General features: G+C 40.3%; 1 protein-coding gene across 1 annotated transcript; it reads left to right on the forward strand.

Annotated features, from left to right (window-relative positions):
- Positions 1-594: 594 nt before the first annotated feature.
- Positions 595-27,323, forward strand: LOC105733212 (uncharacterized). The gene is given in 24 exon segments (XM_064363775.1): positions 595-657; positions 10,889-10,967; positions 11,610-11,664; positions 11,856-11,950; positions 12,283-13,628; positions 13,630-13,835; positions 13,837-14,269; positions 14,272-14,337; positions 14,339-14,876; positions 14,879-15,017; positions 15,019-15,120; positions 15,122-17,559; positions 17,562-17,709; positions 17,711-17,811; positions 17,814-18,365; positions 18,368-21,260; positions 21,597-23,135; positions 23,137-23,699; positions 23,702-24,176; positions 24,178-24,669; positions 24,671-24,989; positions 24,991-25,771; positions 25,774-26,466; positions 26,469-27,323. Coding segments are annotated over 24 exon segments (14,526 nt in total). The 3' UTR covers positions 26,879-27,323.
- The last annotated feature ends 239 nt before the right edge of the window (positions 27,324-27,562 follow it).

Raw genomic sequence — 27,562 nt, forward strand, 5'->3', positions numbered from 1 at the left:
GTCAACCATGGTAGGAACAGTTCTTAGCTTTGAAACTCCATGCAAACCATACCTTTTTTTTCTTAAAGGAGCAAAACTCTGAGAAAAAATGAGAGACCTCTGCCTACAAAACCTCAAAACAGTCACTTTTGTCATTTGCTAATACCCAGTTTCTTATTATTTAAAAACAACCAACAAAAAACATCCCATGACTATATTGCACTGTGTAGACAAAAAAGGAAACTTGCTTATGGGGAGTTTTCTGTCTTAGACCAGTTGTGTTGACACTGTATGAACATAGAGTGCTGTGCAGAGGAAAGGAAGTGTTAGTCAGTATTTCTCGTGTTTTAGGGAGTGATTCCTGTGGAGATCAGAATGTGACATTTGCTTTTGGTACTGTAACACAGGCACCAAGCTGCCTCAATCCTAGGTAGCGAGGGCACCCGGGAGCACCTACCTGGATTGTTTTTAAACTTCCATATTCAAGCTGTTGCTTCGGCAGGGAGGTGAATACTTTTGAAAGGCCAACAGCAAATGTTTGTGGGACAGGAAACAGATAATTTTTTCTTAAGTCAGCCAAGATGTACTTCTCTGTGTGCACAGCCATGCACACACATGCACGCAGACACACAGGTCTGTGTGGCTGTATTTGTTGTTGATAACAGTAGCCTCACAGAGGTCAGACTCTTAACACAGTTAATGGGGAAAAGCATGGCCACAAAAACACATGCTAGGGAAGCTTGGCTTCCTCTTCTTGTTGACACTTTTGTGAACCAACATCTTTTTTATTCAGAGTATGCTTTTAGGTCTATCTTAATATATATATTTTTGAGGACATCTTAAAACTAAACAAAAAATGAAATGAACATATCTTGAAACCTGTTAAAACAACCAGTGAAAGCCACAGATGGCTTCAGGGCAGTAGCAGCAGAGGCCAGTGGACTCCGAGGGCTCCTGAGGGGCGGTGTGTGTGGTCGGCCAGGTGCATGCTGGGACCATGGCCCCCATGCTTGGCTGCTTCCTGTGACGGTGAAATACATCCTTCAAGGTGGCAGCTTTTAGGGCTGAATCTTCTGGAGAAAAAAGTGCCACCTCAGGAGAGTAGCTTTTACTCTGGTAGGAATGCCTCTGACATGTCACACGGCAGCCTGAACACACTGAGTTGCAGTGAGTGAGACAGAGCCACCGAAGTCACTTCCATAACTAATGAGAGAAATCTCTGTAAAGCCCGTTAGGTAGAAGTGTTTTATTTTTCTGTGGGTTTTGTGTTCTTTTTTATATTAAAAAGATATCCAGTTTGTGTTTTTCAATAGAAAAAAAGATCAGGTTATACTGTAGGTTAGGGTTCCATTTATTCCTCTTAGTAAATAAAATTAACAAATTTCTTTGTTTAACAAAAGATTAATCTTTAAACAACTAAAATACATAGAATGTTAACTATTGATTATTCAACACATTGGAATTGATGTCAGTTGTAGTTTCCTGAAGCATTTAGTTACAACCTGAAGGAGGAAAATTATTTGTGGAAATGTTTAAAATAGACCTAATTGAATATAGTCTCATCTTGCCCTGCCTGGTTTAGGCTGGGCTCCGCCTGTCTGGTGTCCAGAGGTGTGGGAGGGAAGATGAGTTATTTAACTGGTAAGTGATTTGAAACATTATTTTTATATTAAAGTAAATGGCATGGAGTATAATGCAAATTCATTTTTAAGATAGAACACAAAACTTGAAAGAAGTTTTATGCATGTGACAGCGTATGGGGCTGCAGTTGGTCACCCTGGAGGGGCCTTCCACACCTCCTGCCTATAGGCCTCGAGTGGAAAGTGCTTAGTGAAGAACGCCTGTGTGGCCCAGTTCTGAAAGCTTTATACGAACAGTTGAATTTTAGCTGGGGTTGATAACAGCTTGGACTATTAGTGTTAAACATCTAGTGGGTTGACCTTTAAGTGCAACAGTTTTTAATATATGTTGCTGCATTTTATAGAATAGTAAAGGTACGATTATAGTTGAGATTTTCCTCCATTTTTATTTCTTTGTGAACATAGGGTTGGGGGCCGAAAATGTTTTTAAAGTATGTGTTTGAGTTAAATATAAAATTGGTTTGCTTCAAAGCTCAAAAATTGTTAAACTTGCAGCTTGGTATTGCAGAGAAGATTTTCTAAGAATTTTGCTTTAGAGAATGCCACCTTGGCTGAACTACAAGTGTAGACCACCATTATAGTTTAAACACACAGCATACTTCAGAACTGTTTGCTATCTCTTGTTACCATGTATGTATAAATGGACCTTTTATAACCTTGTTCTTTGCTTGACAGACTAAACTACCCAGGTGTGACACAAGCCAAAGCGGGAGCAAGGCCTTCTCTCCTGACTATCGTAAGCTGGTGCCTTACCAAGTTGTGCTTTTCTGTTTTCAAGTGTAAATGATGTTGGGCAGAATGTTGTACTTAAAAATGCTATAAATGAGATGGTATGAAATAAATTCTGACCTATGGGGAAAAAAAAAAGAAAGAAAGAAATTGACTCACAAAATTGTCAGGGTTTAACAGTCAGAAATCCTTAGGACATACCAGAAACTCAGATAAGAGTTGATGTTACAGTCTTGAGTCCAAAATCAGTGTAGGCCTGGCTAGAAACTCAGGCAAGGATTTCCCATTGCAGTCTTGAGGCAGAATTCCTTCCTCTTCAGGAAACCTCAGTCACTGCTCTTCAGGCCTTCAACTGACTGGATGATGCCCACCCACATAATGGACATTAATCTGCTTTAAGGTGTACTAATTCTAAATGTTAAGCACATCTGAAAACTACTTTCACAACAGCACCTAGACTAGCTTTTGAACAAACAACTGGGCACATAGCTTAGCCAAGTTGACATGAAATTAACTGTCACAATCCTGTTTTCTTCAGAGAGTTTTATAGCTCTTATATTTCAGTCTTTGAGTCATTTTGAATTAATTTTTGTAGATGGTGTGAATTAAGAATGCAACTTCATTCTTTTGCATGTGGCTGTCTAATTGTCCAAGCACCATTTGTTGAAGAGACTATTTTTTTCCTATTGAATGGTCTTGTTACTCTTATAGAAAATCAATTGATTTGTAGATATAAGGATTTATTTCTAGACTCAATTTCATAGATCTATATGTTTATCCTTATGCCAGTACCACACTGTTTTGATTACTACAGCTTTGTAAGTTTTAAGATCAGGAAGTATGAGTCCTCCAATTTTGTTCTTTTTCAAGATTATTTTGACTATTCAGGGACACTTGTAATTCCATATGAATTTTATGACTAGTTTTTTCATTTCTGTCAAAAAGGCTATTGAGATTTTGATAGGGATTATACTGACTCTGAAGATTGCTTTGGGGAATATTGCTATTTTAACAATATTAAATGTTCCAATCCATGAACAAGGGATGTCTTTCCATTTATTTAGGTCTTCTTTAGTTTTTCAACAATGCTTTGTACTTTCCAGTGTACAAATTGCACCTCCTTGATTAAATTTATTCCCAAGTATTTTATTGTTTTGGATGCTAAAAATGGAGTTGCTTTTATTAGCTCTAATTGGTTTCTTCTGGTTTCTTTTTATTTTTTTTTTCTTTCTTTTTTTTTTATCAGCTGCCAGTAAATATAAGTTTTGTCTGGTTTCTTTCAGATATTCTGTATTTAAGATATGTCTTCTGTGAACACAGTTTTACTTATTCCTTTCTAATTTGGATGGCTTTTTCTTGCCTAATTGCTCTGGTTAGAATTTCTGTACAATTTTAAACAGATGAGGCTTCACTGGGGCAGTGGTCCTGACTTCTAGACTCACTGGGTGAAGGACCTGCTCTAGTGTCTCTACTGGGCAGGAGTTCCACCCCCAGGGCTTTGCCAGGCAGCCCTGCCCATACAGCTTTGGGTAGAGGTTGTCTAACATGTTCAAAGTGAGACAATAGTCTCCCTTTTCAAAACTGAGGTGGCAGCTCCGATGATCTCTGAATTGCCTTCCAGGTTACTCTTCCCTTGTCTTCAAGAATAGTGTATGTTTGTGGCTGAAGAGCTCTATGGTCCTGAACTGTAAAATTCCAGAAGACCAACAGCCTTCCCTCATTCCCTCCCATCTCCTGCTTCTTCAGTTCAACCTGGCAGTTTCCTGCTGTGGTGACTGATTAATCTATGTTTCACACATATACCGATCCCCTTATTAAAGGGTCACTTGGCCACACCTTTAGTGTTCTCTTTGAATACATTTTCTAATTTTTTTTTTTTTGGGGCAATACGAATATACTGAGAATTTTTCAAATCCTTAAATTCTAGTTCTTTTTTGCTCAATAATTCCATCTTCAAGTCAATTCTCTCTTCTCACATTTTACTATAAACAGGAGAACCAAGGCACTTCTTCAAAATTTTACTTAGGAATCTCATTAGCTAAATATCCAGTTGTATGACTCACAAGTTCTACTTTCCATAGAACACTAGAACATGAACAGAATTGAGCTAAGTTCTTCACTACTTTAAAGGATCACCATTTCTGTTTCCAATAATATGTTCCTTATTTCTCTCTGAGACCTTGTCAGAATGGCCTTTACTGTGCATATTTCTACGAATATTCTGTTTGTGATTACTTAGATATTCTCTAAGAAGATAGAAGCTTTCTCTACAACTCTCCTCTTTTCTTCCTGAGCCCTCAGCAGCATCACCCTTAATAGTTCATTGATGGCAATGTAGGCTTTTTCTCACATGCATTTCAAAACGCTTCCACCCTCTACTCATTATGCATTTTTTTGGTGTTTGTTGAAGCAGTACCCTCACTTCTTGGTACCAATTTCTATCTTAGTCCATTCAGGTTTCTATAATAAAATGTCATAAACTGGGTGGCTTATAAACAACAGAAACTGTTTTCTCACAGCTCTGGAGTCTGGGAAGTCCAAGATTGGGGTGCCAGCATGGTCAGATTCTGGTGAGACACTTCTTCTGGATTGCAGACAGCCAACTTCTCACTGTGTTTTTACATGGTGGAAAGAGTGAGCGATATCTCTATAATATATTTTTTATTTTATTATTTTTTTTGAGACAGAGTCTCACTCTGTTACCCAGGCTGGAGTGCAGTGACATGATCTCAGCTCACTGTAACCTCCTCCTCCTGGGTTCAAGCAATTCTTGTGCCTCAGCCACTTGCATAGCTGGGATTACAGGCATGTCCCACCATGCCTGGCTAGTTTTTGTATTTTTAGTAAAGACAGGGTTTTGCCATGTTGGCCAGGCTGGTCTCAAACTCCTGGCCTTAAATGATCCACCTGCCTCAGCTTCCCAAAGTTCTGGGATTACAGGTGTGAGCCACCATGCTCAGTCCTCTGGGGAATTTTTTGTAAAGACACTAATCTCATTCAAGAGGGCAACCCCTTATGACCTAATCACTTTCCAAAGGCCCCATCTACTAATACATTACATTGAGGGTGAAGATTTCAACATATGAATTTTGGGGGGACATAAACATTGGGTTCATTGCAATGTCCTTTATCATGCTAATGAAGTCTCCTTCCATTCCTATTTGGTTGTGTGTTTTATCATAAATCATTGTTGGATTATGTCAAATGCTTTTTTCTGCATCAATATATATGATCATGTGAGTTGTTTTCTTCTTTGTTATTAATATGGTATATTACAGTGATTTATTTTCTTATGTTGAAAAACCTTTGCATTCTTGGGAAAAATCCTGTTTTCACTACTTCTATTCAACATTGTTTTGAAAGTTCTAGGCAGACCAATTAGGCATACTATAAATAGTTTGCTTTCCTTTGACTGAAAATTTCTCTATTTTGCCTTATATTTTGAAGGGTAGTATTGCTAAGTATAAAAGTCTAATTACAAGTGCCATGTGCTATAGTTCATGCCTGTAATCCCTGCACTTTGAGAAGCCAAGACAGGAGGATCACTTGAGGCCAGCAGTTTGAGACTAGTCTGGGAAATACAGTAAGATCCCACCTCTAAAAAAAAAGGCTCAGTGTGGTGGTATGCACCCGTAATCCTAGCTACTCAGAAGCCTGAGACAGGATGATTGCTTGAGCCTAGGAGTTTGAGGTTACACTGAGCTATGACTGTGCCACTGCACTGCAACTTGGGCAATAGAGACCTGGTTTCTAAAAGGAAAAAAAAAATCTAGGTAGGCACTTATTTTCTTTTAGCACATTAAAGGATGTTATTCTATTGTTTTCCGGCTTCCAATATTTCTAAAAGATATAAACTATTTATCTTATTCTTCCTTTGAATATGATGAATCTTTTAATTTTGTCTGTTAAGATTCATTGTGTTGGTATTCAACATTCTGTAATGTACTTAAGTTTACGTTTTCTTTGTCTTCATACTGCTTCATAACACGTCTTGCTCCCTGGACTTTTAACTTTCAAATATTGTTTCTGCTTGCCCTTCTGTGTGGGACTCCTATTCTGTCTCCCCTTTCCTTCTGAAACTCCTATTACTGTGACCGATATGTCTATTGGCTCTTATATCTTATTTTCTTTCCATGCTTCATTATGGATATTTTCTTCAGACATTTCTTCAGTTGTGTCTAATCTGTACTTTATTTCTTCTCTCTGGATTCTTTATTTCTTCTGTTCTACAATTTCCATTAGATTTTTTTAAAGTTTTTAGTTTTTAGTTCTTGGCCAAAATTCTCCATCTTGTCATCTAATTTCTTGTATATTTAAAGCACATATATTTTAAAAACCATGTTTTATTACTCCAATATCTGGATTGCCTATGAATTTGTTTTTATTCCCCATGTTTATCTCTTATTCTTCAATTATTCCATCTTGTCTTTCAGTAAGCATGGCAATTTTTTATTTAATACCAAAAAGTTTATATATAAATTTGAGGAGAAAATTCAAGGTTCTGGATAAAGTTACTTGCCTGCAGAGTAGAGCTATTTTAGCTTCTGGCAGTCACTTAGATTAGGGTCATCTCAATCCAATAAAGGATTGAATTTATCAGAGGCTGAGCTTCCATTTTTGAGCCTGGTTTATTTAAGGTTGATTCTTGGTTTATTCTTATTCCTAAGTATAGCCCTTTGGGGGTCTCAAATGAAAGTCTGGGATATTAGGGGCCCTCAACTCATTGTTTTGTTCATCTATCCCCATAAAACTGTGAAATTTCAATTTAGCTGGGCTTATTTCTCTCCACTTCCTTTTTCTCTGGGATCTTGGCTCCTCTGGTTTTTGATCCCTTGATATGTCTCAAATGGCTTTAAATAGATATTTTAAAACAGATATTCATTCAACTTTTCTTGTTGTTTTCATTTGAAGGGTTCCAACCATTACTACAAATTGAAATCCCAAACTGGTACTTTTTTTCTTTCCATTTTTTTCCTTCTACTACTTTGAAAGTTAAGAACTCTCTTTCTATTCTTTTAGTGGTTACTACTCAGACTTAAATATATGTACATATCCATTCTTTATTCAGAAATATTTTATCAATGCTAGTAAGTCCATCCATTTCAGTACTTTGCATTCTTATTAATTTCTGGAAGTAAGATTTGATTCTTTCTTCAAATCTGCTAGATCACTTTTTATGGGCTTCTGTTTCTTACAGATTTATTTATACTTGTATTTTATTTATTTAAATATAATATGCACAGGGGATTTCTAATCTACATCTGATAATTCTAATACCTGACATCTTTGCAGGTTGTTTCTGTGCTCGTGCTTATTTTTTGATAGTTAACATTTCTGAAACTGGGGTATGTCTTACAATTGATGGTACTTAATAATTTAATTGACTGTATTTTTTTCATTCTACTAGTAAATAAATTGATGCTATGTTTTATAATCAGTAGCATCTTAAATTTAATAAAATACAATATTTGTGGGGATTTTGAAGCCTAGGATGAAGATTTTCTTCAGAGAGTATTTCATTTACTTTTGACTATGGCACCATCAGTCCAGGAGAATTTTAAATTCATGGCTTGAAGATTTTTTGGGACAACCCAGATAATGTGAACTTGACCTGCCAAAGATACAGAAGAAAGCCTGTGGTTACGGCTTCCCAGAGACTTCACCCCAGACCCCTGAACTTCTCAGTGTGAAGGCAACTTTTGTTGCAGTTACCTGAGGTTAGGAGTGGTAGATTTGTCATTTTGAGGTTCTATTTGAATGTGGGAGGCTCTTATACTGGATTAAAAAAATTTTGAGAGGCCAGGCATGGTGGCTTATGCCTATAATCCCAGCACTTTGGGAGACTGAGGCGGGCAGATCACTTGAGGTCAGGAGTTTGAGACCAGCCTGGTCAACATGGTGAAACCTTATCTCTACAAAAAATTAGCGGGGCATGATGATGCATGCCCATAATCCCAGCTTCCCTGGGAGACTGAGGCATGTGAATCATTTGACCCCGGGAGGCAGAGGTTGCTGTGAACTTAGATTGAGCCATTGCACTCCAGCCTGGGTGGCAGAGCAAGATTGTCTCAAAATAAAAAATTTAATTTGGGGAGTAACAACATCTTCATAATTTCAAGTTATTCCAGCCAAGAACTTGGACTATATCTCCATTTATTCTGATCATCTTCTGTCATTTATTGGAATTTTACAGTTTTCTACATGGAAGTCTTCCGTATGCTTGGTTTACTTAATACCTTGATACTTTTATCTTTTTTTATTGCTATTGTGAAGAGTATCTTTTTTTAAATAATTTTTTATAGTTTTTACTGTAGTAGAGACATGCTATTGATATTTGTAAGTCGTTCTGGTATTCAGAATTCTTGCTGAATTATTTTTTTATGTCTGCTGAAGAATGTCTGATTACCATTTCAATTGCTTTCATACTTACTGGTCTACTGAAATGATCTATCACTTTTTGCCCAATTTTGGTATCCAATTTTTTTTCTAGGAATTCAACTATGTTTTGGCATTCATTAATGTATAGTTATTCAAACTGTTTTCTTCTTCCTCCTCTTCTCTCTTTCTCTCTCTCTCTTTCTTTCTTTCACAGGGTCTTGCTGTGTCACTCAGGCTGTAGAGTGCAGTGGCAGGATCCCAGCTCACTGCACTCACTGCAGCCTTGACCTCCTCGGCTCAAGAGATCCTCCTACCTCAGCACCCAAGTATCTGGGACCACAGGCATACACTACCACATCAAGCTGTTTTTTTTTTTTTTTTTTTGCTTTTTTTTTTTTTTTGAGACAGTCTTGCTCTGTTGCCCAGGCTGGGGTGCAGTGTCATGATCTTGGCTCACTGCAACCTCCACCTCCTGGGTTCAAGTGATTCTCCTGCCTCAACCTCCTGAGTAGTTGGGATTACAGGCATATGCCACCATGCCTGGCTAATTTTTGTATTTTTAGTAGAGACAGGGCTTTACCATGTTGGCCAGGCTGGTCTGGAACTCCCGCCCCCAAGTGATCTGTCTGCCTCAGCCTCCCAAAGTGCTGGGATTACAGGCATGAGGCACTGTGCCTGGCCACCCTAGCTAATTTTTTTAAATTATTTTTTATTTTTGGTACAGACAGGGTCTCACATGTTGCCCAGGCTGGTCTGAAACTCCTAGGCACAGGGATCCACCTGCCTCAGTCTCCCAAAAATGCCAGATTATAGTCATGAGCCACTGCACCTGACCACTTCTACTTCTTTTTAATTTCCAAAGAGATTTACATTCATTTTCATTTTTTACCATAAAGCATTACTAGCCCAGGTTCACTCCACATTTATTTTCAATTTCAGGCTTCCTGGCTACACAGTGGGTTTAAATAGAATGCCAAGCCAGTATGAGGATAGACTCATAGTTAAAATTCTCAAAGAAGGTTTTTTTTCTTTTTCCTATCTAGAGTACAAATTTTCTCATGTTGGTCAGATTTTTTCCTAGCCACTTTTCCACTAAACATGTAGCGCTTTGAGAATTCTGACTTTTTCCCAGGGCCTCAATTCCAAATACACACTTCATATGGGCCTTGTCTTTTGCTCCTACTTGTTAACCCAAATCCCTTCTGACTGATGCTACAAATGATGTAGGGCATTGAAGTATCAGATGATTTTCCACTCATGTTTTTCACTTTTTTCCTTATTTTTGGCCTCTAACAATTTCCCTTACTCTTTTTTGAGAAGCTTTATTTGGCATTTAAAAGGTTGCTGGGCCAGGAGTGGTGGTTCATGCCTGTAATCCCAGCTAACACTTTGGGAGGCCGAGGCAGGTGGATCACCAGAGGTCAGTAGTTCAAGACCAGCCTGGCCAATGTGGTGAAACCCCATCTCTACAAAAAATACAAAAATTAGACAGGTGTGGTGCCACATGCCTGTAATCCCTGCTGCTTAGGAGGCTGCAGCAGGAGAATCGCTTGAACCCAGGAGGTGAAAGTTGCAGTGAGCTGAGATCACACCACTGCACTCCAGCCTGGGTGGCAGAGCAAAACTCTGTCTCAAAAAAAAAAAATTATTTTATTTGAAATGGTAACAAATGTCATTACTGACTTTAAAATGATCTGGAGCACTTTGCAAAAATCCCGGGAGTTTTCCAACTATAGAATAAAATTAAAATTTTACCATTAGGCATAACCTGGCTTCCATCTACCTTGTCAGCCTAGCATCTTCCACCACTTAGCAAAAGTGAACCTGACAATCATGACATGCTGATCTCAGTGATGTTCCCACTTGCCTGAAATACTCTTTCTTCACCTAAAAGTCTTGTGCTGATTCTTTAAACTCCAGTACAAATACAACTTCTTGAGTAATTCTTCCCTTCTGTCTTAGGAAGTTAATCACTATCCTCTATATTTCCTGACATTTATGTTTGTTACAGTATTTACATATGGTTATGGGTGCCAACTCTATCAATGTGGGATACATGAGATGTACCAATATCTGATATCTAAAAGGTGAGATGTGCTGCCAATAAAGTTTCTAACCTAGAACAGAATCTGATTTTCTCTTTTCTTTTTGTGCTTCTCTAGACTTCAAAGCACCATAGATGGAAAAAGATCCAGAAATTAACAGGTCAGAAAGTTTCTATCCTTTACTCTTCAGTTCAAGGTTAATGATAGACCAATTATGAATCTTCCTTATGACTCTAACCTTAAATAGCAGGTGGAGGGAGGTTGAAAAAGAGGATGTAAATGGAAGAAGTGTTTCTTCTTTCTAGCATCTCCATGTCTAAAGAGATGTATGTTAATCTATCATAAGATTAGAAAAAAAAAAAAGAGCTGTATGTATACAGCTCCATGGTTCCTTTCCTCATGCTTCTTCTCCTCAGCTCCTTTTGTTCAAATCCCAAGGTATTGGGAAGGAAACTTGATGAGATTTTAGAATGGACAAAGCGTAACTACCAAGAATTTGGTGAGGGAAGTTTCCCTCTTTTTTCTCCCACCATAGATACTGGATAGACTCTTTTGGAGAAAAAGATATGTATCATGGCCTCTCTTTCCCCTACTCCCACTGCTTATTACTATGATTATTCCTATTCTTCCCAATGTATATAGCTTACATCTACTGTATGATGAAGGCAGCAAGCTTCTTGAAAAGTCTTGAGATGGGTTAATTCTGAGATCTACCACTAATTAGCTTCATGATTTTGGGTATAACTTCATCTTTATTTCCTTATTTGCAAAAAGAGGGAGTTGGATGAAATGATGTTCATAGTCATGATGCTGATAGATTCTTCACCTCTTCTCCCAGATCCACAGTGGGAAGAAACCCTCAGGATGGCTTGCACTGAAGCTAACCTGACGTGGTGAGTAAAGCCTGTCTTCAGCCAATTCTACTGATAAACTCTGTGAAAGTTAGAAGTAAAGTACATGGTACCCTGTTTTACTTCCTTCACTATGATAGCTTTCTCTTTTCTAAGTTAAATCTCTCTTACTGTTCTCCTTACTGGTATTTTAATGAGACTTCAATTACATTGACATACAGTGTTGCATCCAGTGTTTCAGAACTCCCTGGGGACTGGACCCAGGAATATATACTCTGGTCAATGACGCGGAGTCTTCAACAGATCTTCCAACACCTGGAAAGCACAAGGTCAGGCATTGTAGTTTTTGGGTGAGGACTGAAGGTGGTAGAGGTTTTAAAAAGGAGGAAGGAAGTGGAAGAAGGAGGGAGGGAGAGAGTTCATTTTGTCTGTGGAGGAAGTTCAGGGTTCAAATTGGTGGAAGGGTCATTTCTGGGTGGAATGGGAACAGTTTCCTCCCTTTGTCCTGGTGGAGGAATTCTTTCTATAGTAACTGATGTTGGGGAAAGAAACTTTTTTTTTCCAATTCTCCTTCAGGCCAAAAATATTTCACATTTGAAATGGCCACTGTTTTCCTTTTCCTATTTCAATGCAAACTGATACATTTCTCTTTATTTCTTGGGTCAAGGCTTATGGAACAGGATTTGCCTGAACCACAGGATACAATTTCTTCCTTTACCTCCTCTGTTCTTGTGACTCAGAAGACTGTTCTATGCTGTTGTGACTGTAAGAAAGCAACACATTCTACTGACCACAGCATCTCCTTTAGATCTTCATGCAGTAACTCCAGTCTGTCTCATCTTCTTGTCTTTTCTGAAGGAACAACTTGGGAATACCAGAGTCATAGTTTACATATTTCCCACGAAAAGCAGTCACTTGTGTTCAGGAACCAAGGCACAACCCTGCCTCCTTTTCAGCTATCAGAGCCCCAGAAATCAAAACTTTTTCAGAATTTGACAGAGCTTTCACCCTTACAATCTCAGAGCTCTTTTATCAACTCTATTTCTGAGCCTCTAAATATCTGCAAACAAAAAAGGAGAAATAAAGATGAGAGAAGGAGCAAGAGTCATTTGACATCAGACCATGAGCCAAATTCTGTTTCTAAGGAGAGACCACAACTTCCAAGGTGGGCTCCATTCAAGCTCTCTCCTTCGGTTAGAAGGGAGCTAGAAGGACATATGTCTGAGAAGGTTTTCGCTTTGCGGCAACAAACAGTACCTTTACCTATGAGGATATCATGGGCGATGCTCAATTATTTAACTGAAGTACAAGGAGGAGTTACTGAATCAAATAAACTCCAAACTCAGTTATCTATGCCCATTCATCAAAACACTGAGCAAAATATTAGCAAAAATTCCCCAGACCATCCATCATTTCATCTTCATGTGAATGCTAAAGTGGTATCTGGAACAAATAGCACAGAAACAAAACTTTCACAGTCACGTATCTCAGGTAAGAAGTTACAACCTGGGGATGGCCCCCAAATCCTTGGATCCAAGCCTTTACTTACATCAGTGGGCCTTCTACCTCCAAGAAGTTTAGGAGTTAATGTAATTCAACAGGAAACCGCTTTACTGAAGAAAGAGCCAAAACACATACTAGAGCTTAGTATAGAGAAGAGGGTCATAGGTTTTCCAGAAAAAAGGATACAGCAGCACAAGACACAAGTGACTAATATGGATTTGACACCAAGTCTACCATATCAAGTCAAGGACAGCATAAAGATAACTCCATTGGCATTACTTCGGGTAATAGATTCAATGGGGATGATCCCAGAATCACATTCAGAATCTGTGGGTTTGATCCCACAGCTGCCAAGTCAAGTTGTGAAACCAATGGAAACTATGAAAACAGTGAGCATAACCCCCAAACCACCAAATCAAGTCATTCAGTCAATGGAGGCAGCCCCAAGGCCAAAGCACCAAGTTGTGGAATCAGAGAGGATGGCCACAAGATTACTGAATAATATCTTGTGTCACAGATAATAAGAAAGTAACTCCTGTAGCACTCCTTCAAGTTATGGATTCTATAGGGATGATTAACAAATCACATCCACACATAGAATCAGTGGGAACAACTCCAACACCACAACATCAAGCCATAGATTCAGTGAAGATGAACACATTATTAAACCATCAAGTCACAAAACCAGAAAAGATGAATCTAAGGCCACACGTGCAGTTTTGAAAACTGTGGAAATATGCCAGAGCCATAGCATAAAGTCATGGAATCAGTTGGCATGACCTCAGGATTACAAAGTCAAGTCACAGAACAAGGAAAGACTATTCCAGGGCCAATATGTCAAGACACAAAATCATCGGAAATGATCTCAGCACCATTACTTCAAGTCATGGATTATGTGAAAGTAACTCCAGTAGCACTATTACAAGCCATGGATTCCATGGGGATAATTCCACCAGCACAGCCAAATGTTACAGAATCTAGGAGTTTGACCCCAGGTTCACAGTTGCAAGGTAGAAGATCTGTTCACCTGGTCCTACCACCAGAGTTTCAAGATATAAACACTGTGGAGTTGACACTAAGACCACCAACGGAAGACACAAAATCTGTGGACTTGGCCCCAAAGCCACGGTTACAAGATGTCAGATAGTATTGGAGAAGATAGCTCCAGTACTATTGCTTGAAGATGTGAAAACTCCTCAAATGGTAGAATGTAGCCTCGAGGTTAATTACTGAGACACACGTGCAAGGTATGAAATATGGGGAATTGACCAAAGGGACACAACTTCAGGCAGTAAAAGCTGCAGAGATGAGCCCCAAACCAAATCATCAAGCCACAGAGCCTGAAAGATTGACCTCATGGCGTCAAGCCTCAGAATCTTTAGAGATTATCTCAGAGCCAGGATATCAAGGAAAAGAAGCAAAGTTGACCTTTGACACTTGCCACCAAGTGGCAAAATCTATTGGGTCAACCCAACCATCTTTAGGAACTACCCCAGGGCCACTGAGCCAAACTTCAGAATCTGTGGAGATGAGCTCAATGTCATTCCAAGACACTCTTAAGACAATGCACCAACTTGGAAAAGCAATGGGGGAAACTCCAGTATCACAACACACAACAAAAGAATCTCTGGATTTGATTCCAGGATCAGAGATACAAAGTGTGAAATCAGAGGTGTTGACCACAGAGCCACAGCCCCATGATACGAAGTTTGTTCATTGCAATCTAGGGCCATGTTCAGAAGTTACTGAGTTGTAACACCCTCCACATCCGAATATAAAGACACAGAAACTGTGGGGTTGGCATTGCAAGTTGATAAGACCCACGGGGTTATCCCAGTACCACCATATTCTGAAACAGGAGTTATGGAGTTGACTCCAGGACCAGGCATGAAATGAGAAATCAGAGCCACTACTGCAAAACTTGAAATCTGCAGAGTTAACCAGTGACTCATCTCCATTAGTGATAGGATCTAAAAAGTTGATTACAGAACCAAAACCATGTTACGGACCTCACCCCAGGGCCACAGGTCCAGGGAGGAAAGTCTATACAGTTGGATCTAGAGTCACAGTTGCAAGATGTGCAACATGTGAATTTAATCCAACAGTCAACTACAGGAGTGGTAGAATCAGAGGAGATGATACTAGAGCTACCGCTACAAAGTATGCCATTGGAGGATGTGGCTAAGAGGGCAGAGCTCCAAGATGTAAAATCTGTGGATTTAAATCTAGGCCCATGTCAGCCAAGTGTCAAATCTTCTGGATTGACCCCAGGGCCACAGTTACAAAGTGTCAGATTTTCAAAGATATTTCCAGAGCCACTTCTTCAAGGAGAAAAACCTGTCAATTTAATCTCACGACCCCTACATTATGGTGCGAAATCTGATGAACTGACCTCAGATTCCCCAGTTCAGGACATGAAATCATCAGATTTTATCCCAGACCTAACACCTCAAAGTGTCAAATTTGTACAGCTGACTCCAGAACCACAACCTCAAGGTGTGAAATTTGTGGAACTAAACCCAGGACTAGGCTTGCAAGATGTCAAATTTTCTGATTTGATCCCAGGGTCAAAGCACCAAGGTTTCAAACATATGCAGATGACACCAGGAGCTCAGCCTGAAGATATAAAATCTCTAAGTTTCATACCAGAGTCATTTTTGCAGTTAAGCCAAGGGTCACATGTTGAAGACATGTAATCTTTTCTGTCTACTGAAGGATCACAGTTTCACAGCATGAAATCTGCGAAACTGACCTCAGAACTACCATTTCAAAGTGTGAAATCTGAGGAAGTAAACCTAGGGCCTTGGCAGCAATATCTCAAATTTTCTGAATTGACTTCAAGGCCAAAGCTGCAAGGTGTCAAATTTGGGGATCAAACTCCAGGATCAGTGTTTCATAGTGTGAATTCTGTAGTGGTGGTTCCAGAGTTAGGGCTGCAAGATTCCACATTAGCAAAGATGTCTCAAGGAACTCAAAGAATGAAACAGGAAGGGTTTAACCCAGAGCTGCAGCTATGAGATGTCAAAATTTTTGATTTAGTACCAGGAACTCAATCTCAGGGTGTGAAATCCTTAGAGTTAAACTCAGGGCCACAGCTACAATGTGTACAATTTTTAGAGTTGACCCCAGGGCCAAAGATGCAAGGGGTACAACGTCTGCCAATGGCTCCAGGGCCAGAGGGGCAAAGGGTTAAGCCTGAGTTGTTAGTACCAGAGCCAGTGTTTCAAGATGTAAAATATGTAGTAGGCAATCAAGTGCCAAGCCTTGAAGTTGAAGTTTCGAGTAAATTAGTCTCAGAGACACAAATGCCAGGTGCAGAATCCGTGGAGTTGACTCTGAGGCCACAGTTGCTCATTGTAAATCATTCTGAGTTGACCAGAAAACCACAGTTACAAGGTACGGTATCTTCTGGATTGATACAAGGACCACAGTTCCAAGATGCAAATCCTGTGGAGGAGAGCCCAGTCTTAAAACTTCAAGGTTTCAAATCTGAAAAGCTAACCCCAGAGCCACAGCTAGAAGATAAGAAATCTGTGGAATTAATCCCAGGACCACATTTGGGAGTTATGAAAACTAGGCAGTTAACACCAGAGCCAGAACTGGAAGATGTCAAATCTATGATGTTCACCCCAGAGCCACAGGCAGGAGTTGTAAAACTTGAGGAGGTAACCCCAGGCTCAAAGCTCCAATCTGAGTTGCTGACCTCAGGGTCACAGTTAGAAGATATGAAATCTGTGACCTTAACTCCAGGACCATGCCTGGAAGGGATGAAATCTATGGAAATATCTCCAAGTCCACAGCTGGAAGGTGAGAAATCTGTGGCGATAACCTTAGGGTCACAGAGAGAAGATGTCAGAGCTGTGGAATTCATCCCTGATTCAGAGCTTCAAGGTGTAAAATCTGTGGAGTTGACTCCAGGTTCAAGAATTCAAGATGTTAAGACTGAGGAGTTGGCCCCAGGTACACAGCTGCATGATATGAAAGCTGTGAAATTAAAATTTGGGCTAAAGAGGCAAGGTGAGAAGTCTATGGCTTTTGCACCAGAGACGTTGCTTCAAGGGGTTAAATCTATGGAGATGCTTCAAAGGCCTCAGCTACAAAGTATGAAACCTGAGGAACTGAATTCAGTCCCACAAATGCAAGATATGAAATTTGTGGAGATTACTCTATGTTTAAAGCTTCAAAGTTTAAAATCTATAAAGGAGGCTCAAGATCCACATTTGCAATGTATAAAATCTATAGAGTTTGCCCCACGGCAGAAAAGACTGGTAGTACAATCTGTGAATGTAACCAGAGGACAAGAGTTTGAAGAAGTAAAACCTGTGGATTTAACCCTTGAGCTGGAACAGGATGGTCAGGTATCTGTAAACTCACCAGAGCAGCAATGTGTGAATTTTGAGCAAGTAAAGAGAGGGTCTGAGTCAGAAGGTACAATGGCTTGGAGTTAATTCCAGAGTCAAAATCTGAAGGTATAAAATCTGTAGACCTCAAGTCTGACCTACAGTCGAAAGGTATAAAATCATCTGAATTGACTCCAGAACCAAATATGCAAGATGTAAAAGCTAAAGAGTTAAAACATGAACCAAAGTCTGAAATCTCCCAAATTGACTCCAGGACCACAGTTGCAACAAGCGAAACCCTTGGGCTCAACTGCAAAGCCACAGCTTCAACGTGTGAAAATTGTGGAATTAAAGAGCCAGAGCTTGAAAGAATGAAATCTGTTCAGTGGATAACAAGACCTGAGTTCCAAAGTGTAAAATCTGTAGGATTAAATCTTGGGCCACAATCTCAAAGTGTCAAACCTGCAGAGTTGAAACTTTCCATGCAGTTGGGAGATATGATAGCATCTAAATTGGTTCAAGCACCAAAACTTCAAGGTGCAAAACCTATGGAGTTTAACCTTGGGACACAGTTGCAGTGTGTAAAAACCTCTGAGTTGTCTGCTGGACCACAACTACAAAAAGGGAAAATTTTGGCATCAAGCTCAGAGCCACAACTTCAAGGTTTGAAAACTGTGGAGTTAAACCAAGACTCACAGCTTGGAAGTGTGAAATCTGTGCAGTGGATACCAGGACCTGAGTTTCAAGGTGTAAAAACTATAGGGTTAAATCTTGGTTCACAATCTTGAGTTGTCAAACCTGCAGAGCTGAAATCTTCCATAGAATCAGGAGGTGTAAAGTCATCTCAACTACCTCTAGGGACAAAATTTCAAAGTGCAACATCTATGGAGTTTAACCTTGGTCAGAGTTGCACTGTGTGAAAGCTCCTGAGTTGTCTCAAGGACCACAGCTGCAAAAAAGGAAAATTGCAGCATCAAGCTCAGAACCACAACTTCAAGGTGTGAAAACTGTGGAGTTAAACCAAGACTCACAGCTTGGAAGTGCAGAATCTGTGCAGTGGATACCAGGACCTGAGTTCCAAGATGTAAAAACTGGAGGGCTGAATCTTGGTTCACAATCTCGAGGTGTCAAACCTGCAGAGTTGAAATCCTCCATAGAGTCAGGAGATGTAAAATCATCTGAATTGATTCTAGGGCCAAAAATTCAAGGTGCAAAGCCTGTGGAGTTTAACTATGGGCCACAGTTGCAATTTGTGAAAACTCCTAAGTCATCCCAAGGACCGTGGTTGCTGAAAGGGAAAATTCTGGCATCAACCTCAGAGCCACATCTTCAAGGGGTAAAATCTGTGGAGTTAAATCAAGACTCACAGCTTGGAAGTGTGAAATCTGTGCAGTGGATACCAGTACCTGAGTTCCGAGGTATGAAATCTATGCTAAAATGTGGTTCACAGTATCGAGCTGTCACACCTGTAGAATTGAAACCTTCAATACAATTAAGAGATGTCAAGTCATCTGAGCTGACTCCAAGGCCAAAGCTCCAAAGTGTACCACCTTTGACATCACTCCAGGAACATCAGTTGCCAGGGTTCAAAACTATTGATTTGAAATTTGGGTTACAGTTCAGAAGTGTGAAATTATGTGGCCCAATTTCAACATCAAAGCTCCGTGATATAAAGTCTATGGCATTCAAACCTGGGCTTCATTTGCAAGATGTGAAATCTTCTGAGTTGACCCCAAGACCACAGCTGCACAAAGTGAAACCCTTGGAGGCATATCCAAGAACACAGCTGCAAGATGTGAAGTCTCTAGTGTTTACAAAAGAGCCACAGTTTTCAGGGGTGAAATCTGGAGTATTAAGTGAAGAGCTACAATCACAAAGTGATAAAACTGCAGCACTCAACTTCTTACTACACTTGAAAAGCACGAAATCATCTGAGTTGGCTCATCGAACAACGCTTACAGGTATGAAATCTAAGGAGTTTAGCTCTGGGCCACAGTGGCAATGTGTCAAATCTTCTAAGTTGAACCCAAAGTCCCAAGACATGAAGTTTATAGAGTTAAACCCCAGCTCACAGTTGAAAAATATCCCACATTCTGATTTGACCATGAAGACCAAGATTCAAGGTGTCAAATCTACAGACTTCAAACCTGGGCCACAATTGCAAGGAGTGAAATCTTCTGAGTCAATATCAAAGACAAAGCTTCAAGAAGTGAAATTAGTGGAATCCAACTCAGGCCCACAGTTGCAAGATTTAAAATCTTCTAGGTTGATCATGGGTATAAAGCTTCAAGACATTAAATCTATGGATTTCAGTTCTGAACCACATTTACAGAGTGTGAAATCTTCTGAAATGATTCCAGGGGTGAAGCTTCAGGGTGTGAAATCTGTAGACTTCAAACCTAGTCCAAAGTTACAAAGTGAGAACTCTGATTTGACCCTGGGGAGGAAGTCTCCAGGTGTGAAATCTGTAGAGCTGGAATCAGGCCCACAGTTACAAGATATAAAATCTTCTGATCTGATCATGGGTATAAAGCTTCAAGATGTAAAATCTGTGAAGCTCAGTTCTGGACAACACTTTCAAGATATAAAATCTTCTGAGGTAATCTCAGGGACAAGGCTTCAAAGTATGAAATCAATGTATTTCAATTCTGGACAACAGATACAAGGTGAAAAATACTCTGAGTTGATTCAAGAAACAAACTATCATGATGTAAAATCTGTAGAATACAACCATGCTCTAAAGTTATAAGGTGTGACATCTTCTCAGTTAACCTTAGAGACAAAGCTTCAAGGTGGGGATTCTGTGGAGGTCAACTCAGGCCCACAGTGGCAAGATATGAAATATTGTAACTCAATCAAGGGGACAGAGCTTCAAGACGTAAAATCTAAGGAGTTCAGTTCTGAATCACAATTGCAAGGTATGAAATCTTCTGAAGAGATCCCAGCGAAAAAGTTTCAGAAAGTGAAATCTGTGGGGTTCATGCCTAGGCCAATGCAGCAAGATGTAAAATCTTTTGAATTGTCTCTAGGTACAAAGGTACAGGATAGGACATCTTTGGGGTTAAACCCAACCTCACAGTTACAAGATAGAAAATTATTTATGTTGACACCAGAGATACATCAAGATGTGAAATCTATAGAGTTCAATCCTGGAGCAAAGTTGCAAGATATGAAATCTGGGTTGATAAAGCTTCAGACAGTGAACTCTACAGAAGGCAACCGTGACCCAGAATTGCAGGTTGCAGAACTCTCTAAGTTGGTCTTGGAATCAAAGATTCACAGTGTGGCACCTTCTGAGTTCAATACTGAAAAGCAGCAGCAAGATGAGAAATCTCATACATTGAATCCATGGCCAGACCTTCAAAGTGTTAAATTTACGGTGTTCGATCATGGGCCACATTTGCAACATAGAAAACCTTCAGAATTATGTACGGAGACAAAGCTTTAAGATGTAAAATCTATGAAATTCAATCTTCAGGAACAGTTGCAAGGTGTGAAATCTGAGTTGCACTTTGGAACAAGGCTTCAAAGTATACAATCTTTAGATTTCAACCCTGGGCCACAGTTGCAAGGAATAAAATCTGCCAAGTTGAATCCTGGACCTGAGCTTCAAGGTATGAAATCTAAGATGTTCTGCCTTGGACCACATTTGCAAGATCTGAATTCTTCTGCATCCATTCCAGAGCCACCATCTCAGTGTGCAAATTCTATTGGGTGCAACCGTGGGCCATCTTTGCAAGGTGTAAATTCTTCTGCATCAATTCCAGGCCCTAAACTTCAGTGCATAAGTTCTAATGGGTTGAACTCTGGGTCAAACTTGCAAGATATTAATTCTTCTGCATCCATTCCAGAGCCACCACTTCAGTGTATAAATTCTATTGAGTATAATTCTAGGCCAGATCCACAAAGTGTGAATTCTTCCACATCCATTCTAGGGCCCAAACTTCAGTGTGTTAATCCTAATGGGTGCAGCCCTGGGTCATATTTGCAAGGTGTGAATTCTTCTGCATCCACTCCAGAGCCACCACTTCCGTGTGTAAATTTTATTGGGTGCAATCTTGGGCTGCACTTGCAAGGTATAAATTCCTCTGCACCCATTCCAGGGCCAAAACTTCAGTGTGCAAATTCTGTTGGGTGCAGCCCAGGGCTACATTTGCAAGGTGTGAATTCTGCATTCATTCCACAGCCACAAGCTCAGTGTGTAAGTTCTATTGGGTACAACACAGAGCCATATTTACAAGGTATGAAATCTCCTGAATTAACTTCAGTTTCAAAACTTCAAGGCATGAAGTATTCTGAATTGAACCCAGGGACAGAAATTCAAAGCAATACATCTATGATCTTCAACCCTAGACCACATTTGCAAGATTTAAAATCTGATTTGACTCCAGGGTCAAAGTTTCTACATGTAGCACCTATGGAATGCAACTCTGGGCCACAGGTGCAGTGTGTGAATTCTTCTGAGTTGAATCCAGGGCTAAAGTTACAATGTGTAAATTCTATGGAGTGCAAACTTGAGCCACACTTGCAAGGGGTAAAATCAGGGTCAAAATTTCAAGTTATGAAATCTGAATTGCATCCAGGGCCAGAGCTTCAAAGTATAAAATCTGTTGTGTTCAACTCTGTGCAACATTTACAAGATGTAAAATGTGAACTGACTTCAGGGACAAAGTTTCAAGATATAACACCAAAGGAGTTCAACTCTGGCCCACAGCTGCAAGGTATGAATTCTTCTAAGTTGAATTCAGAGTCAGAATTTCAATGCATAAATTCTATCAACTTGAATCCAGGGCCACAGATACGAGACATGAAGCCCTCTGGATTGAACCCTGGGTCAGAATCTCAAGGTACAAAATCTATTCTGTTCAATCCCAGACCACACTTGCAAGGTGTGAAATCTTCTGAGTTAACTCCAGGGACTAAGTTTCAAGGAGTCCAACTTTTGGGGAATCGCCTTGGCTCACAGCAAGCTGTGGAACCTGCATTCACTTTGGGTCCTCAGATAAATGGTACAAAATCTGAGGTATTTTTACCAGAGCCACTGCTTAAAGATGTAAAGTCTGTGGACATAAATAAGCAGCCATTGCTTTATGATGCAAATACTGCAAAAATGATTTCAGCCTCTGAGCTACCGGACTTAAAATATGAGGTATTTACACTAGAGCCATGTTTTCAAAAAGCAAAAGCTGTGGCATTAAAACCAGAACCATATCCTCAAGGTAGGAAATCTGTGTTAAAACCAGAACCATATCCTCAAGGTATGAATTCTGAGGAATTGCATTCACAACTCCGGCAGCATAATGTAAGATCTGTGCTATTCGTATCAGAGCCATGTTCTCAAGATGTGAAATCTGTGAAGTCAACTCTATGGCCACAACCTCAAAGTGTAAATTCTTTGACATCATGCTTTAGGTCACAATGCATTAAATCTGTGGCCTTTGCACCAAAGCCATGTTTTCAATATATAAAACCTATGGAGCTGACACCAGAGGCCCAACAGCAAGGTACACATTATCAGGAGTTGACTTCAGGATGGCAAGATGTGAAATCAATGGTGTTGGCACCAGAACCAACTAGGAAGTTCTCATCAGGACCATTGTTGACTAGTGTCAGATTTTCAAATTTGTCTCCAGAATCACAGCAACAAGGTGTGAAATCTTTGGAGTTTACTCGAGCCAAAGCTGCAAAGTGTAAAACATGTGAAATTGTCTTCAGTGTCTCTGCAGCTAACTATAAAATCTGTGGAATTAGCACTAGGGCCACTGCTTCAAACAGTGATATATGGGGAGCAAACTCCAAGAATAAATGATCAAATCATGGCATCCTCTGAAATAATCCCTAAACCAGGGCACCAGTTTGCAAAATATGCAGAGATGATCCCACAGCCAAAGTATCCAGTCCCTAAATCTGCAAATTTGATTTCAATACCAATTTATCATGCCACAGAATTTTCAGAAATGGCGCAAGGATTGGCACATAAAGGCACAGATCCTATAGAGAAATCTGTGGGGTTGACCCCAAAGCTAACAGGCAGAGCCATGAAATCTTTAGGCATGCTGCTGCAGCCAGATCTTCAAGTACCAAAATTTGTTGATCTGACTCCAATGCTAAGGGATCAAGGGTCAAAATTCTTAGGATTAACTCCAGAGAAAAGCCACCAAATCCTAGAAACTATGGAAATGCTCTCTCAGCCACGGCCCCAAGATAAGGATTTGGAGGAGTTATATATAAAGCCACTGAATTCAAGCATTACTTTACAAAAGCTATGGGGTTGACCACTGAGGCAAGGATACAAGCAAATGAATTCTTTGGAATGACCCCAAAGCCAACAAGTCAAGCCCCTGGATTTGCAGAGAGATCCCCAAGGCTCTGTCCTCAAGACTTAGAACCTATGGAGGTGATCTCTCAGAAAAGATTGCAAAGGGAAGAATCTGTGGTATTGATTCCAAAGTCATTACATCACATCCCAGATTCTGCTTCAGGAATGACACCTGGGTTAGGACATCAGGTTCCTGAATCTGTGGAGTTGACTTCTGAGTCAGGGGTGCAGGTGGAGAAAACTTTGGAATTAACTCCCAAACCACAACATCATGTGGGATCTTCAGAGATAATATTAGGGTTAGGACATCAAGTCCCAGAATCTGTAAATCTGAACAATAAGCAATGGCTGCAAATTGAAGAATCTTTAGAGGTGCCCATGAAGCAAACAAGTCGTTATAGGACATGAAGAATCTGCAGAGCTCACCTCTGAGGCATGGCAGCACAGGGAGGTATCAATGGGGCTAACAAAGTCAAAGAATCAAAGTATGAAATCTCCAGGGACAACCTCAGGACCACTGGATCAAATTGTAGAATTTACGAGGATTAGTCCAGAACCACTGGATCAAGTCACAGAATCTGCAAGGACACAGCTTCACGTTGCTCAGTCTGAAGAGGTAACCCTTGTAGATGTTCCAAAAGTTGTTCAGTCTGAAAAAGGGACCCCTGGACCACCATTTCAAGTTGTAAAGTCTATGACAATACCAAGGTTAACCCCTCAAGTGGTAGAATATATTGAGTTGACTCCAAAACTGCAAGAGGTGAGACCTTCAGAGCTGCCCTCAGGGCCATAGTTACAAGATGTGAAATCTAAGAAATTAATCACAAAACCAAAACACCAGATTGTGGCAACAATGGAACTGACAGGGTTTCAAATTGTAAAAACTGTTAATCCCAGAGCCACCCCTTCAAATTGTAAAATCTGAGGAATTAGCACCAGGACTGATTCCTCAGATTGTAGAACCAATAGGAGCAGCCCTAGAATCAGGAATTGAATCAATAAATTCTGTGAATTTACTTCCAAGGCCACATCTTCAAGAACTGATAGTACCTGTAGAATCAACTCTAAGGCCACATATTCAAGTGAAATCTGAAGAATTAACCTCACAGCAAACATCTCCATTTAAGGAACATACAATATTGACTGATCAACAAGGACTTCAGGCTGTGAAATCTACAGTGATAAAAATAGAGCCTCCTAAAGTTTATGGAATCTGAGGATTTGAATCCAGGACAGGTGTGTCAGAATAGGGACTGTAAGAAGTTAACATCGGAAGAGTTACAAGTGAGGACTTACTTCTCTAGATTCCTACAAAGCTTTTCAACCTCGCTTATTTCAAGTTCTGTCAAAACAGCATCTGAATTAGGAGGACTTTGGGATTCTAGGATACAGAGAGTATCAAGAGCTTTGGATGTAAAAAACCTTGGGACAGATATTTTGCAGCATGAAGAGACCTATCTAGACCCTACTATGATGCAATATTTAACTCTTCCCTTGGCCCTTCATAATCAAAGTTCCGATAAGAGAGCTAACATTGTGGAAAACCCACGTCCTGAGATACCAGGAGTGGATGTAATATCTAAACAGAAAACTAAGAGGACGCAAATGGACGAGCTAGAGAGCTCACTTCAGAGACATCTGTCACAAAGCTGGAGATCACTATCTAGGACATTCCAGGCAGAATCAGGGGTTCAAAAATCCCTCAAGTCTTTCCTGGGCAGACAACACAACATCTGGGAGAGTCATGCCTGGAGGCAGCGACTACCAAGAAAATATCTCTCCACTATGCTAACGCTGGGGAATGTTTTAGGGACCACTATGGAAAGGAAGCTTTGTTCTCAAACATCTCTAGCAGAAAAAGCCACTGCAGATACCTGTCAGTCTATTCAGCATTTATTTGGGATTCCAGCTGAACTGATGGAAGCTTCCCAGAGGCTGCCAGAGAAGGGTCCAGTTAACATTTCTCAGTCTTCAGTGGTCAAACACTACTTCAGAGGCATAGGTCAATGGCCTTAAAAATGTGGACACGTGGCTCCACATTTTCCATAATATAGCAATACTCTGGGAAGAGAGTGGAAATAAAGAAAACTAACTCAGTGTTCAGTGGTATATCCCAAGAAGTAATTCAGCATATGTCTGTCGCATGTGCAGGGGGCCAGCTTCCTGTCCTGGTAAAGTCAGAGTCTTCCATAAGCATATTTTACAACAGAGAAGATCTTGTTCCAATGGAAGAAAATGAGAACTCACAGAGTGATTCCCAAACAAGGATTTTTGAGTCCCAACACTCCCTCAAGCCAAATTATCTTCCCCAGAGTGACTTCTCAGAACAGCTCCAGTTGCAACAAGAGTTGCAGCTAAAAATAGCAGCAAAACTCTTAAGGAGTCAAATACCCGCCGATGTGCCTCCACCTCTAGCTTCAGGTCTAGTCCTAAAGTACCCCATCCGCCTGCAGTGTGGCCGATGTTCAGGATTTAACTGCCATCATAAATTACAGACCACTTTGGGGTCTTATCTTCTGATCTATCCACAGCTCCATCTTGTAAGCACTCCTGAAGGCCATGGTGAGATTCGGTTGCACCTTGGCTTTAGGCTGTGAACTAGGAAAAGACCCCAAATGTCAAAGTATCATGAAAGTGATAGACCCATTACATGGAGAAGACCTATGTCACCATCACAAAGGAAGCTAAAATCCATACTCAAGCTTCCAAGAGTCCTACTTCCACAATAGATTTGCAGTCTGGGTCCTCCCAGTCCCCTGCTCCTGTACAAGTCTACATCAGGCAAAGACAACACAGCAGTCCTGACCCATAAGAAAAGACAATAATTAGAGCACCTGAACACTATGAACCCATTCAGGTTCACACCCTATCAGAGAGTGACTCTGAAAGCACTCAGAATGAGAAACGGGCTAAAGTGAGAACCAAAAAGACCTCTGGTTCAAAATATCCAATGAAGAGAATGACCAAGGGACTTGGTGATCTCACGCAGTGGCTCACGCCTATAATCCAGCACTTTCGGAGGCTGAGGGCAAATCACCTAAGGTCAGTAGTTCAAGACCAGCCTGACCAACAAGGTGAAACTCGTCTCCACTAAAAATACAAAAATTAGCAGGGCGTGGGGCCAGGCACCTGTAATCCTAACTACTGGAAAGACTGTGGCAGGAGAATTGCTTGAGCCTGAGAGGTGGAGGTTGCAGTGAGTAGGGATTGCACCACTACACTTCAGCCTGGGTTACAGAGCAAGACTCTATCTCAAAAAAAAAAAAAAGGAAGAAAGAAAAAATAAAGTCAAAGTCTTTTAAAGTCCCTGTATTGTTTGCAGGGGTGGGGGTGGTAAGATGCTGATTAGCTTTAGAAAATGTACATGTTAAACTTTCAAGGTAACCTCTACAGAAATAGGATATACAACTTTCAAACCCAAAACGTGAAGGAAAAAAAAGATGTTTAAAGAAAAGACAAAATTAGCTGGACATGGTGGATGCATCTGTAGTCCTAGCTAAGCAGGAGGCTGAGGCAGGGGGATTGCTGGAGCCCAGGAAGTTGAGACTGCAATGAGTATGATTGTACCACTGCACTCCAGCCTGGGACACAGAGTGAGACCCCATCTCAGAAATAAAGAAGATAGAGAGAATAAAAAACAGGAAGAGAGAGGAAAAGAGAGATGGAAAGAGAAAATAGACGAGAGCGAGAGAGAAAGAAAAAAAAGAAAATAACTAAACAAATAAATTTTAGACCCTAACCAGTCTAAAATGAGGCAAAAAGGAGATAAAAAGAGGTA

Source organism: Aotus nancymaae, unplaced genomic scaffold (genome assembly GCF_030222135.1).
Source record: "Aotus nancymaae isolate 86718 unplaced genomic scaffold, 86718_ANA_hifiasm-v0.15.2.pri h1tg000057l, whole genome shotgun sequence".
Lineage (NCBI taxonomy): Eukaryota > Metazoa > Chordata > Mammalia > Primates > Aotidae > Aotus > Aotus nancymaae.